General features: G+C 38.1%; 1 protein-coding gene across 1 annotated transcript in view; it reads right to left on the bottom strand.

Moving 5' to 3' along the window:
- GABRA2 (gamma-aminobutyric acid (GABA) A receptor, alpha 2) overlaps positions 1-14933 on the bottom strand; it is a 59077-nt gene that overhangs the window by 20336 nt on the left and 23808 nt on the right. The window contains exon 3 of the mRNA XM_009884966.1: positions 10794-10861. Coding sequence (XP_009883268.1) covers positions 10794-10861 — 68 coding nt within the window. The remainder of the gene's footprint in view (positions 1-10793; positions 10862-14933) is intronic.

Raw genomic sequence — 14933 nt, forward strand, 5'->3', positions numbered from 1 at the left:
GTGTATTGGTAAGTGCTACCTTGGTGCCATTTCAGTTTTGTTGGACAGGTGCAAAATGGATCCATGATTTCAAAACATTAGTATGTTACAACAGTCGGCACTATTGTAATTATTCTCCAACTGCTAGAGTTTATGTAAACCATTTTCGAGCAAATTATCTCTGAAGGGACAAGTCCTGATAAAATTCAACCAATATAAAATATTCAAGTGATTTCAACGTAAAAGTGATTTCAAGGAACTTATCAGCCCGCATGACTTCATGCTGGCTTCCTTTTGTGCTGATTAACAAGGCCTAAGATTTTTCTCTCTCAGTCATACGGTGGTAGAAAAGGAGTGCTGAGTAGACAGCGAGAAGCAACAGGGTCTTCTCAGTTCCTTCAGTCTGTGAGCCAAGGACCTGTGAGGATCTTTTCCAGGTAAGGGCCAGAGGCTAAGATGAGCATGTGGAATGAAGGAAAGAGAATTCTGTTACCTGGAGGAGCGTGGCAGGGGCAGGAGAGGAAGCAGTTGTCATTACAAACTGTAACAGGAGCTTGGGGAGATCTTTTAGGAATGGGGTACATATAAACTAAATTGACAAGAACCACAAGCACAACATTTAGCTATATCAAGAGGTCTTACATTGTTAGAATACATTTTTGTTAATTTTTCTAATTAAAATTATAGTTAGTCAAACAAATACTAAATAAAACTAACACGATAGTACATTGAAAATCAATTTGCTTGGGTTTCTTTAACGCCAGTTGCTATAATTTCTAATAATATTTTAGTAAATATATCTGTGAAACACAAAATTATGCACTTCTAAAACCTGTAGTTCTTTAACATTATACCTGAGCTTTTACTGTCATCCCTGCCAGAGATACTGCCTCATGACAAGTAATATGCCCATTTCCCTATGACAGATCACATTCAATTGTCCTGTTTTATTTGCTGATTTATATGTTGTTTTATTTGCTAAATATCATGTGACTTAAAATCCCATTTACAAATTCCAAGTATTCTACCAGTTCAGCTGCAGACCTGGGAAACTCACAAAACGTGTAATATCATGGAGGGGCAGGAGCAGCAGGAACAGTGTGCTTGAAGCAGGGGGAATATATGAAATCTGGCTAGAAATGCCAGACAATTCAAGGAAAACAATTGCCTTAAAAGCCTCCTTGTGGTTTCTGTCGGAGGGGATTTGCCAATAAATCATTGCTATGTATAATAAGATTGATGTTTGAGGAATAAACCTTTGAGGGACCTGGACAGGCTTGAGAGGTGGGCCCATGCAAACCTCATGAAGTTCAACAAGGCCAAGTGCAAGGTCCTGCACGTGGGCTGGTGCAATCCCAGGCACAAATACAGGCTGGGCAGAGAATGGATTGAGAGCAGCCCTGAAGAGAAGGACTTGGGGGTGTTGGTTCACAAGAAGCTCAACATGAGCTGGCAATGTGCACTTACAGCCCAGAAGGCCAACCACATCCTGGGCTGGATCAAAAGCAGCGTGGTCAGCAGATCAAGGGAGGTGATTCTGCCCCTCTACTCCACTCTTGTGAGATCCCACCTGGAGTACTGCATCCAGCTCTGGAGCCCCCGACATAAGAAGGACATGGACCTGTTGGAGCAGGTCCAGAGGAGGGCCATGAAGATGATCAGAGGGCTGGAGCACCTCTTCTATGAAGATAGGATGAGAGAGTTGGGGTTGTTCAGACCAGAGAAGAGGACACTCCGGAGAGACTTTATAGCAGCCTTCCAGTACTGAAAGAGGCCCTACAGGAAAGATGGGGAGGGACTCTTTATTAGGGAGCGTAGCAATAAGACAAGGGGTAACGGTTTTAAACTGGAAGAGGGGAGATATAGATTAGATATTAGGAAGAAATTCTTTACTGTGAGGGTGGTGAGACACTGGACCAGGTTGCCCAGAGAAGTTGTGGATGCCCTATCCCTGGAGGTGTTCAAGGCCAGGCTGGATGGGGCTTTGAGCAACCTGGTCTGGTGGGTGGTGTCCCTGCCTATGGCAGGGGGGTTGGAACTCGATGATCTTTAAGGTCCCTTCCAGCCTAAACCATTCTATGATTCTGTGACAAAAAAATGGAAAGAAGAGCCTGAGAGAGTAAGACTTCGAAATCCCACTGAAGTTCAACAGAAGTGAGTGTTATGTCCTGCAGGTTCCTTTGAAAAATATCCCTGCACATAAATTATTAGAATATAAATCTTAACATTTTGTAATATTTCCATCAATAAAGAATTTCAAAGGTCCTGCTTCTTCACCGTCTTCCAACATATAGAAAGAATTACAAGAGATATAAAGTAGAAAAAAAGCAGACATGAAATGCCACTGTATCAAAACAGCAACATTTCAAATACCACATCTGATGCATGGCAACTGCTTAGGAAGCAGAATAAGCAGCAGAGAATCAGAGCTGCAGCCTTGAAAGATCCCACTGATAAATCTCTGACTGATCCACAGGTAATTCTAATCTCTCTATCCAATCCATGCTGGAAATCTCTATTTGCAGAACATCCCATTTAGAAGATGGAAACAGGGAATAAACCAATGTTTGGTATGAACAATCACGAACACCTTCTCCTTCCATTTACCACAACAGTAATACAATCTCACATAATTCTTAAATAACATCTTTCTACAGACTTCAATGCATTTTTCAAAGGAAGTATTGGGATCACAATTTTGTATGAAGGGAAACCAAGGCACAAAGTTTAAATTAACCCTTCCCGACCCATTTACAGAGTGATTATGAAAAGCAAAATACAATCCATGCCTTTTGCATCCCAGTGCTATATTCACTGATCCCACATTCCCCCCGAGACAAATCTATTCTACTTATGATCATGAATATCCCTATGATGATTACCATACAAAACAAAGTAAAAAACAGGAAACTATTAAAGTATTTTGAATATAATCAATGTGATAAAAAGCCAGCATTTATCAAAAGATGCTACATAAAGATTTTGTAACTTTTTCCTATTCCACATATGTACCGCTTTGTGGTAAATGCTGTATAAGGTCTACTTCCAAGCAAGACTAACATTCTGTTAGAAGCGCAAATCTGGACTCTAGGAAAAGAGACTCAAATTAATACCTGATAAACTTCATACAATCTGCAGATATTCTCCTATATGAAAAAAATGTTGCTGTTTCTGGACCAAACCTCTCTCCAGTGCATAGTGCAGTATCTCCACAAAATCACAAGAGCATTCTTCCAGGACTACAAAGGACTCCTGTGATCATTTCTAGGCAAGCAAATGCTTCCTACTGATTTGTGTCTGGAACGGGGCTTTCACAGCTGGACTCATGGCACAATTAAACATAATCTTTCAAATTTATATTATACCAGCTCACATGAAATTTTAGGTACAGATGATGAGATTCTTACTACAGTCTTAAGAAGCACTTGAGCCTCTGCCTGTTCAATGGTCAGAAGAATAAAATGGTGAAGGAATTTCATTCTTCTTTTAACATGCAGTTGTTGTGCATAACAGTATGCACAGTAAAAAAAAATGCAATTAGTATCTCTAGAAGCTTTAACTGACCTGAGTGTATGCAATCCCTCCTCACTACACATCAGTCTTCTTTTTTGCTAAGACCAGATTTGTACCGGAAACGTTCAAACAACAGAAAATGTACTCTCATCCTCTTAGCTAATGGTTGGCAAATTTTGGCAGTCTTTGCATGTGGAGTAAAGATGGAAGTGTTCCAAACATCTCAAAAATTGTGATTGTCCATTAGCAAGCAGTATGGTCATGGAGCAGACTGAACATTTTATTAATCACTCTCTGGAACACAGGATTTTGTTTAGTGAATAGTTCAGGCCAGAGTTTCTCATTCCCTACTTGTAAAGATTTTTCTCAGTCAATTCTCTAAAAATAGTTTGGTTTTCTCGTGACAACTCTTAAAGCCATTAACCGACACACATATATAACCATGAAAGCAAGTATTAAATTCTGTAAAATATAAAAAATTAAAAAGGCAAATATAAAAAATTGAAAATATGGAAAAGCAAAATGGCACTCATCTTTTTAATGACTCCTTAAAGACAGTGGTTGATACCTTGACAAGATAAACATATAAGATTCATGGACCTAAATCTCACCTAGTTAATATAGGGGCTTCATATTAATGTTTATTTTTAGATTAGTATAATTGCTTAATTTTAGTTCTTAAAAAAAACACATTCTTGGTCTTGTATCTACCTTAAGACAATGTGTAATTTTTCCTTCAGTTTAGCTTAAAAACATTAACCATATCAGTATGTAACTAGTATTGTTGAATACTAGCATGGCTGGTATGCAACTAAGTATCAAAACTACTTCCAAGAAAACCAAAAAGGAGTTTTAAACAGGAGAATAAAAAAAAATGCAATTAGTCAAAGCAAAATAATGTGCCCAGCATACACATTCTTGCTATAATCTGATGTTTCTGGGTTTGATGAGTGGAAGTTCGAGATGGAACTTCTGCAAATTAATTTACCAAACTTCCTCAATAAGTAATTGGATCTAGCTTTTGAGTGAATGCTGAAATTAGCTTTACAGTGGGAGGATCAAATCATTAGTTTGTTGTCTTGGTCATTTCGTGCTCTGTGGGATAAATTCATGCATGGTGCAAATGGCACGCACAAGGGCTAACACACTACAACAGACTGCAGAACCTAGGCCCATCTACCAGATTGGACAATGTTTCTACCATCTCCATCTCCCTTTCTACTTATCTCTTCTCAAAAAAAAAAAAAAAAACCAAACAAAAAAAAACAAACCCAACACCACCACCAAAAACCAAACAAAAAACCCCAAACAAAAAGTCTAACAATACCAGAACTGAAAGAGTTCAGGATGCAATCCTCCTCTCCCCCAAAACCCCTCAACACTCCAATCACAAACACTGACTACTCAGGCTCCATAAAAGTACCTCACTAGCTGTGTATCTAACATCAAATCTCACTGCACAGATGTATAAACTGAGTCGTTTTGTTCTTTTCCAAAACTTACCCTCTGATGCGTACAAAACACAGAACATAGAAGGAAATAGCAGACAGCCAGAAATTCCATTCAGTTCTTTGGGAGGTGCGGATATTATAAACCAGCAAATAGAATTCTTGAAAATATTCTGAATAAACTCCCTCATGAAGGAGGGTTGTGGTATGAAACTGCACTGTTGGTTATTTTTTTTATCAAAACCCTTAACGCTGTTAAAAATTTAAACACTATCCCATCACTGCATTTCAAAGGAACATTTATTCGTTTTTAAATACTTAAGTAATGTCTGCTAGATATATACGACCTTTAATACTATAAAGAATATGTGGTATATTTCTAGGGAATTGTAGCATGATTTTCCTCTATTTGAAGAACTCATTTCAGGCCTTTTATTTCTGCTTCATCTGCCAACTTCAGTCATTTTTGTCTAAGCATTTAATCTAAACATGAAGTATTTGAAAAAAATCTGGAAAAGATGTGTTTAATCAGTTTGAATGATAATGTCTAGGAAAGAGAATGTCTTCCTATTCATATCCAGCTATTAAAGGACCTTCTCTGAATTATTTTCTCTCTCTTTCTTTCCATAGACCTGATGTAGAATGAACTCTGAGTCTAAAATAAGCACTGAGGAGGGATAAGAAAGGAATGTGAAAGATACAAATAGGGATTACTTAGAAAAGAGACTACAGGATATTATCCTGTCACTGAAAATACAAACACTTTTCATTACCCTTTCTTATTCAGACATGGAGAAAGCACAACCCTGAAACACAATGGATGCCTGGTGCCAGGGACAGGAATCCAAACAAGAGGTACACTGAGAGGTAATGTCAGTGAAGGGCTTGGACACAGCCTCTGACAAATCCATCTCCAATATTGATCCGTTTGGCAGGATGCTGCACAGCGGAACAAGCCTTCCCAACAGAATAAAAGGACAGTAAATACGCAAGAAATCATGTGAGATATCCTCCTCAAAATTTCAGCCTATGGATTTAATTTGCAAAGGCAACAACCTGAGCCATAGAGGGAATACAGCAACCAATTCGTTGACTTTTCAGAAACATATCAATGATAAAAAGATAACGTAGACGGTCCCCAACACCCCAGAAAGTCAAGTGTGTTTATCATTTCTGTTTGCCCTTTATTCTTTAGTCTTTTGTTACTGAGTTAAAATAAAAACTACAGTAAAATAATCGCAGTGCTTTTTTCAATCTTTGTGAAAAAAATCATCTTGGTGCATTCCCTTATTCTGTCCTGACTTACATATCATACAATGCCTGTAAAGCTTCTCTCCATTTAAAGAACCATAGCTAATAATTAGACTTCGAAAGAGCCAAAAACTAAGTTTCATAGAAAAAAAACAAAATCTGAAATAAAAAATGGAATGAGGAAATCTGAAAAAGAGACACAAAAAAAGAAATGCAGTTCCCAGTTCAGTCACTCTCTCTAAAGAACCATCTTCAGTTGTAGTGAGAGTTGCTGTAACCATCCTTTCGGTTATTTCTGGATTTGACCTTCAGCCTTCATTGAAAATTTCTGTTCTGGTTACATTTGAAAAAGCAGAGACACTTATTGAAAGCTTAATTGAAAACAGACAAGATGGAAGACTGTGTTGCAATGAACTAGCTGGGTATGACCATCTCTACAGAGCAAGATCCATGTTTCTTGACTCTAAAGTGAAAAAATAAAGGTCTATCATCAAGAATAGAGGAAAAATTGTTGTTTACAAACAAATAGGGAAAAAACAAAGACTCCCCAAAATCAATGAAAAGCTAAAGCTGAAAGTTGAAAAACAAAACTTTCAGAAAGCTTGTTAGTTTCAATATTCAAGCAAAACTGACTCAGGTCCTGCCACGTACTAACTGCGTGTTGTAGGAAAGCAGGACAGACTGTTCCCAGTGACAATTAGACTGCTCTGAGGCAAAATTTGGCAAAATCTTGGCAAAGTTTTCTTTACAGCAGACCTCATATAAAGTCTCTCTGTGCCTATATGCTCTGTCTTATATAAAACAACAATTGTTTGAGGAGTAAATATGTTTCTCTCCTTTTTTTTTGTCTTTTTTTTTTTTTCTATTAAGGACATCAGCACTTATGGCTATCTGGGAAATTTCAGCAGCCAGAGTGTCACGAGAACCTGGAAAGAAAATAAGGCTGAGAAAAAGCTGTAAAAGTACCTTGCTTGCAGTGCTAAAATCAGAGTTAGCACCATATATATTTATGAAGATACATCAATCTACCAGACTTCAAATAATTAATTTGGAAAAAAAACAGAGAAATAATCAGTTTTAATGTTCAAATTAAATTATTTCAATGTTGTTATTCTATAAATTATAATCCAACAAAAAGTGTCCTTCACATCAGAATTTTCAAATGTTAAATATTTTAATTTAATTAAAAATGTTTTAATTAGCCTCTTTAATCATAATTTAGCCTTATAACTCTTCAGAAAATTCAGATATGCTTTGTTTTTCAATTGCTCTGTTCAGTTTTTGGTTTGTTTTTCTAAACAATGCAGGTTTTCTTCTCTCAGGCTAATGTCAAAATAAATTTGTATCACTGATCTGGTTGGAAGCCTATAAGGCATAGCATCATTATACTGAACTTAAACATTTCAGAGAAATAACTGCTCAAAAAGACAGAACAGGGAAAGTAAAATCTGTTTAATCCCATGTTTTAGTTTGCCTTCCCTGATTCCCACTGGTTTGCAAAACGAAGTTGAAAGTTCCTGCTGTATATTGGCATTTCCTTTGACACTAAGTACTGTGGTTGACATACAATGACACACATTTTTATGACACAGCTAATATAGATACACCAATATTTTAGTCACAGTAGTTCATCTGAAGCACAGTTTGCAACAGAGTTCTGGCCAAGAGTCAACAGATTTGGTAGCTTGGCTATTTTGGGCTGAACAGATTGTTGCATCTTTTTAACTTAGTCAAAATGTTAAATCACAACGAGGGTCAAAAGTTTTTGACCCTTAATGCATTTGGAGAAAAATCTCAGCCTCAGCTTTTACCTCCTAAATTTATCCATGACAACTTCAGCAAGCCTAAAATCAGTCAAAGATAAAATTCCCCTGGATTTAATTATTTTTTGGCAAAATTGTGATACTGGAAAAATACAGGGAATATGAATTAAAACCTACTTTCTAGAAATCATACCGAGTCACAGATTGCACACCATACTATATTATCATTAATGGAAACTACTACCCTTAGCAAGGAAAACAGAAACCTGACAATTTGCTATCAATTCAACAGCAGCAAAGTTGGAATGACATTTCATCAACTTTGTGAATCAACACTGCTATGCGACAACTGTGTCCTTAACTCCAATCCACCTCTCATTCTCAGTGTGCCACCTCCCTCTTCCATGCTATAAGCACATATTAATCATCTCCCACGGCAGTGAGTCCCCTTCCAATTTTCAACAGGCTTTTTTCTCCTAGGCACTGTTATTCTTCACAAGATGCTAACAAAGGGGAAAAAAAAAACCCAAACTGACAATTATATAGTGCAAAGAGGTGCAGTCTGAGGTGCATCTGCTGAGTTTCATTGCTATGAAAAATCCCAGGGGAAGGAATCCTATCGGCAGCAATGACTATGAGAGTTTTGGGCAACAGCAGTGTCCAGCCTAAAAAGCTGATGTGACTGAGGGCCTCACCACTCACACTGTGAAAGCAGAGGACCTCTGGGGCTGGGATCCAACCTTCCTGAGAAGATATGAGATTGAGTTTGGGATCCTCTGGAGATTTAGGAGGGCATGGGCAAGAGACAAACTTATTCTTCCAATGAAGCCTTTTAAGGAGGAAGCTTATAAAATGAGAATATTCCAGAGCTCCCAACATTGACAGAAGAAAATATCAGTAAACTCTCTGTATAGTGGTTTACATTATCAAATCAGTAATGCAATACCCAAATGAGAGAGTACTCGTGGTAAAAACTCTAATGTCACCTTCATGTTTGACAGAATGTGATAGTTTGGAAGCTATTATTTCAAAACTCACATGTTGAAATTTTCTAATTGACTGCTCATACGTTTCAAAATGATTTTATAATTATCAACTGAACAAGCCAAATTAACCCTGAAACTTGTAGCAGTAAGTATTAAGCTGCTGTTACTTACCTATCTACTTATCTGCAAATAGAGCTACCCATTACAGTGCCAGCTGCCACTCTGACGCACTGCACTCTGTTTTGATTAACACCTCTGCACAGAGCTGCTACAGCTGTAGCACCAAAGGACCTGACCCCTTCCTGTGCCGTCACATCTGTCTGTGCAAATGGACACCCAAATGTGTTCTCCACACATTTACACGCCGATGCCGCAAGTGTTTCAGGAGCTAGGGATTTAAGCACATTTAAGCACAGATGACTTGCACAGCCTTGGGTAAGTCTCCTTGTGCCTCAGTACCACATCTCTAAAATCGGGTTAATATCATCTCCCCATTTCACAGGAACACCGTAAGCGGAAACACTGTGAAGTCATGAGAAAATAGACTAACAAGGTCGAGGTGGTAACATCACCTTTGTATATAGCTGTGGATACTTGTTTTTTATAATTAGTAATAAAATAAGAATCATTTCAGAAACTTAACATCATTAGGAAAAAAACCCTTGAGACGACCAGTAACATACAGAGACAAAAAGAAAATAAATGTCTATTTTTCCTATGTAATGAATTTTCATGTGAAGCCCCAGTAATTTATTCATCACAATCAAAACAAAGCTTGAAAACTGAAACTATCACGCACAAAAATAAACGCAAAACCCCTGAATATATTCTCCAAAGCTATGACTACCTGTTAGTCAGTGAGCAAATAACTTTTAAAATGTACACCATACGATGAAATATTTAGTTTCGTTGCAACCTAGCTTGTAACATCGAGTTGTTTCCTATTCTGTACGATGCATAACCTGGAAGTTTTCATAGAAAAAGTAAATATTGCCTGTTTTTAAAAATATTCATTTTTTAATACCTATCATTACACATAGGTAGTCTTTTATATGCCTCATATATAATCATGAATGTTCAAAACACTTCAAAAAATAATTTCATGCAGGAAATAATTCCCTGCAGGAATGGCAAGGACAGCTAAAGTAACTTTCAGATTGTCCTTCTCTTCTTTCCTTTTAGAGATGTTATATCCATGAAGATCTTTCTCCCCAGTGTGAAACGTTCTCCTTTACCCGTGTATGATTTGCAGTGAGCCTACAAAGGAGCCCTTGCCCCAGAGTTATTTCCATTGCTGTTGTCATGAAAAACTGTAATCCAGAGAAATATTCTGACAGTGTCTTTCCTTTTAATGTCACTGACTTCCATTAAATGGTTACTAAATCACGCAAATTATGACGGACAGATTTGTAGAACACAATCATGCTGATGACCCAACTTCCAAGCTACATCTTTCAAGAAGTTTAGTTTAGACTGACTCCAGTCAGGTCCCTCAGACTGTTGCCAACATTAAGTGTGCTCCTACAGTGCACCTTTCGCTCTAGTTTCAGACAAGAGGAATCCAGTTCACCCATCTCAAGACTGCTCCAGAATATGAACCTAAGTACAGTCAGTGGGGGCAATCAGAAGATTCACTGGTCCAAACCAAACAAGTCATACAGGCATACTTATCATGCAAGGTCTATAAAGCAATTTCCATCTTTGGAACCACTGGGATTGTGCACTTCCTGACTTCAGTGAAATTATTCCCAATTTGTCCACAACAAGTAAAAGCAGAATACAAGTTTAAAGGAAGTTGTTAGTATATATCTTACACCATTTACTATATATATGCAAAAGATTCAGAAACTCACCATATCAGTATCTGAAACAGGTCCAAAACTGGTCACGTAGATGTTAGTGAAGACTTCAGTAATACTATCTGATATAAAAAGAAAAAACAAGCAAACATTTAAAATGTATAGTACTTCTTAACTCTCTATGCAAAATTATGGGATGTTTTGAACAAGTTTCTGCCCTTATTTACTTCTCCCAACCAGTGTTCTGGTGTAAATACTGGGGGTCTCTACCCCACTTAAGACAGAGGTTATCAGACGAGAGTTTGTCCCACTGAGTAGTTTGTTTCAGTTAAAGGACTATACAGCCATCAGCAACTACACACATGATTTCCCATTTCTCCACCAGCAAAAATAACCACTCTGTCTTGGACTTAACGCGGTAGTACAGTTCTAAACAGAAAATGCCTCTGTTGCAGAGGCGCTATCTCTATTGTTGCAGATCATTCCTATCAAAGCCTTTCTAGTTCAAGGCTGTTTTCTCCATCCTGAGTAGCTTTTTCAAAGCCACAGACAAGAAAAAGCTTATGAAGCAATTATTGACGACGCCAAATGTAACACGCAGCAGCATCCTACTTTTTAATTGGGTATGTTTTTAAGTGGAACGTATTTTAACATAATAGTTCCTTCCCTTGATACATGATGCTCCTGATATATTGTTGTGGTACTGTAAATACTATAAGAAAATGTTCTTCCTAATCATTGTAGTCAGACAGCCATGAAATCAGAATATTAAATATTGTACTGCAGGGAAAAATAATTGCTGTGTTTTCTATCTTCAGTTTTCAATTAGGCTCAAAATGGAACGATATTCACCAAGAGGGACAGCACACCCTTGCAGGAAATTTCCTACAGCAGTTGCCAACTACCGTCTGCATTCCAGACAGTCAACACGAGGAATTCTCTGCCTTAAAGCCAGTTGCTGGCTGGAAAAGAAATATTTGAATACAACTAGTTGCAATTTGACTCACCTCAGAATTTCCGAGTCCTAAAAATAATACAGCTGCCTGTTATATGAGTGATCCTGCTGTTGTATTATGATTTCCATATTTAATCATCATTTAATATGGATAGGTAATAGCTTCTGTATTCCTAAAAGCTACCTTTTGACAAATACGTGGCACAGGCAGATTTTACTTTTAACTGCATTGAGGCCAACAGTATAATCACTGCCCTCTATTGGGAGAAATCAGCAGTGCTCACCCATGACAGGAGATGCTTTAGCAGCCGCCAGGCAAAGGCAGGGCTGTTCCGGGAGCATGGGGAGCACTGTGTTTTCAAAGGGATGTAGCTGCACCCAAAGCAGAGATGGGGTCATACAGTACCTTCAGAAAACTTCTGGAGCATCGGGGAGGCACATTCCTATGCTCTCATCTTTAAGGAAACTCGAATTTGCTTCTCCAGCCGAACACTAGACATGCTTATTAGAATACAGGACTTTGTAAAGCCTTTCCTTTTTCCTGGAATCTTCTTTCCAGGATCATCTCTGCTTTGCCAGCAAACAAATAGAGGCTGACTCTTACTATGTGTCACTCTGAAAGTTCAAGAGCACACTTCCCCTACACGTCGTGAGAGAGGTTTATTTGTGTGATCAAGACTTCTGTAATCCCCTACACAGCATCCATATGCTGAGTTGATTTCTACTCCAAACACCTTACAAACTAATTTTAAGTCAGGGGACAACAAAAGGTGCTGAGTCTGCACTGTTCTTATTATTCAACAAGGATAAAGTATGGGTCTGGCTGAAACATCATACAGAAACCACAGGTACAATTCAGAAAACCAGTGACTGCATGTTGCCTGTGGGAGACTCTCCAGAAAAAAAGATTATTCCCTCCAAATGGTTACCTGGCACAGGCTGAGATGAAATGGAAAAGTGACAAGAGAGCTACTCTTCAGGGGGTAAAACAGTGCTTCAGGGACTAACTGTGAAATTTGGCCTGTGCTGTGAGATTTGGCCTGTGCTATAATGACAACACAAAATCTTAATTACAATTCCGTGAAAAACACTGGTGTTACAAAAATATGACTGACAATCAAGTATCCTGACAGCAGAGAACCGTGGCTAATTTAATTTATACTGGTATAACCTGAAGGAACCCTACCATAGGCAACAAAGTCACTTGGCAAATCTTAACCTGCACACACACATAGCCCCGAAATGGTTGGAAGCACAGTCCTCTTGTAACCTCATTCTATTGCTATCAGTTGTTTGCATGTGATGTATTATTTGACAGGTGAGAATGAGTTTAAGATTTGGATATAGTAAACTACAGGACATGGAATCTTCAGGCTTGCCTTGCATTTTAAGTTTTAATTAAAAATTAAATTCTATCATTCTATTATTATTAAATTAAATTCTATTATTATTAAAAATTAAATTCTATCATTCTATTATTATTATTCTATTATTTCTACATAATTCCGGATCCATCCTCCCATCAGAAATGAGCAGAGATGACAGAGCTGAGAACAAACAAACTGACCCCAACATATTACTGAATGCTATTACAACAGTCTGTAGATTCCCCTTGTTGGTGTGCGTTGCTCACTTCAAATCACTGCAAAGGTGTGAAGGATCAAGAGCTTGGGAGTGTAGGGGGGATGGACGGGAAGAAAAAGAGGCTTGCTACCCACAGACCCTCAGCTGCAAGACCTTCATTTCAGGTTGTCATAATTAAGATGAGCACTTCTATGTACATAAAAAGTCCTGGGGCATATTCATCCCTGATAACCTCAAGAATGGGGATGGCTGCAAATTAATCATGCACCTTTATTTCTCTTTCTTTTTTTTTTTTTTTTCTTTTTCCAAAACTACCTTAAACCAGCATAGCTCCAGGCAATGGCAAGAGCGGTGAGTTTCAACACAACCAGTTGCTCTCTCCCGAGGTGGGGGTCCGTCCTGCAGGCAGGCACTCCAGCAGGCTGCTTCTCCTCAGGAGACAGCCACGCCACGGCAGAGAGTGAAAGGAGTAGGGAGAACGTCTTGAAACGGGGTATGAAAGGGACAAGGGAAGCTGAAAAGTTACAAAAGATGAGAAGACCACAGGAAAAGGAAGGGTGAGAAAACAGAACCAAGGAAGGCAGGAAAAAAAAGAAAGAGCAAAGTACACTAAAGAGGGACTGGCAGATTTTTATTTCTGCCTCCTATACTCTCTCAAAATTCTGCATATTTTATAAGTTTCTATTCATACCCTACATACACAGAAACTGGTCCTTAAAGACAAAAGAAGCTGAAACATGATAATTCTTGAATTATTCCTGTTACCATCTGTTAGTGTTAGCAGCCTGAGCCTTGTGTCTGTTTCTTCTTTGTTACTTTACATACTGTTACAATAAAGATTCCTCTGAATTACAAATTTGAACTCAGGGTTTCAGAATCAGTGTCTACAAAAAGAAAAAAAATGAATCTTCCTTTTTTACAACAAATATTGTAGTTATTGCTTTGCAAGAATACATGCTCGCCAAATAAAATCTGTGTTAAAACATAACACTTTGTCCTGCTAGTAACTTGCTGAAAACAATTCAGAGGCACAAAGCACAGTTTCAGATGGATCCTCTAATGAGAATTCATCCAGCAGTCACCGCAGTTACAGGCTTTTTATAACTCACATTCTGTCAGGAACAGCACAAGCCCACTGGAGATTCAAACAGTTCTGGATCATCAGTGCTTGTGGAAAAGCCAAAGGAATGTACTCAGCTACAAAATGCAACGTGTTTTCGTGTACAAATCAAGAAGGGTTTTTTTTGAGAGAAATTAAGGACAAGTTTTTTCCTCTAGAATTATAAAATCTTTTTCTTCAACTGACATGTAAACACATAACTAATAGGTCTGATTTACAAAAGTGCTTAAATCAATGGAGGCCTCGTGCTTCTGAACAAGGCTAGTTTTTAAAGAAGAACCCTCTGTTGGGAGGAGGGGTGGCTGACTCATTTACACTTGTGAGCTCTTAAGTTATTCTGAATCACTGACTTTGAAGGTTAAACAAAGAAACAGCAACAGGAAAGGGTAAGGATATAGCTTCTATTTCTGATGCTTCTTTTAGGGGAAAAAAAATCTCGGGCAAAGAATATGACATGCAGATGCCATCATCACATGAAGTGTTCAGAATTTCAGCAAATACTATTATAGCATCATTTCTAACTTGTCCTGGTCAT

The sequence above is a fragment of the Charadrius vociferus genome, unplaced genomic scaffold, assembly GCF_000708025.1.
Source record: "Charadrius vociferus isolate BGI_N301 unplaced genomic scaffold, ASM70802v2 scaffold134, whole genome shotgun sequence".
Taxonomy (NCBI): Eukaryota; Metazoa; Chordata; class Aves; order Charadriiformes; family Charadriidae; genus Charadrius; species Charadrius vociferus.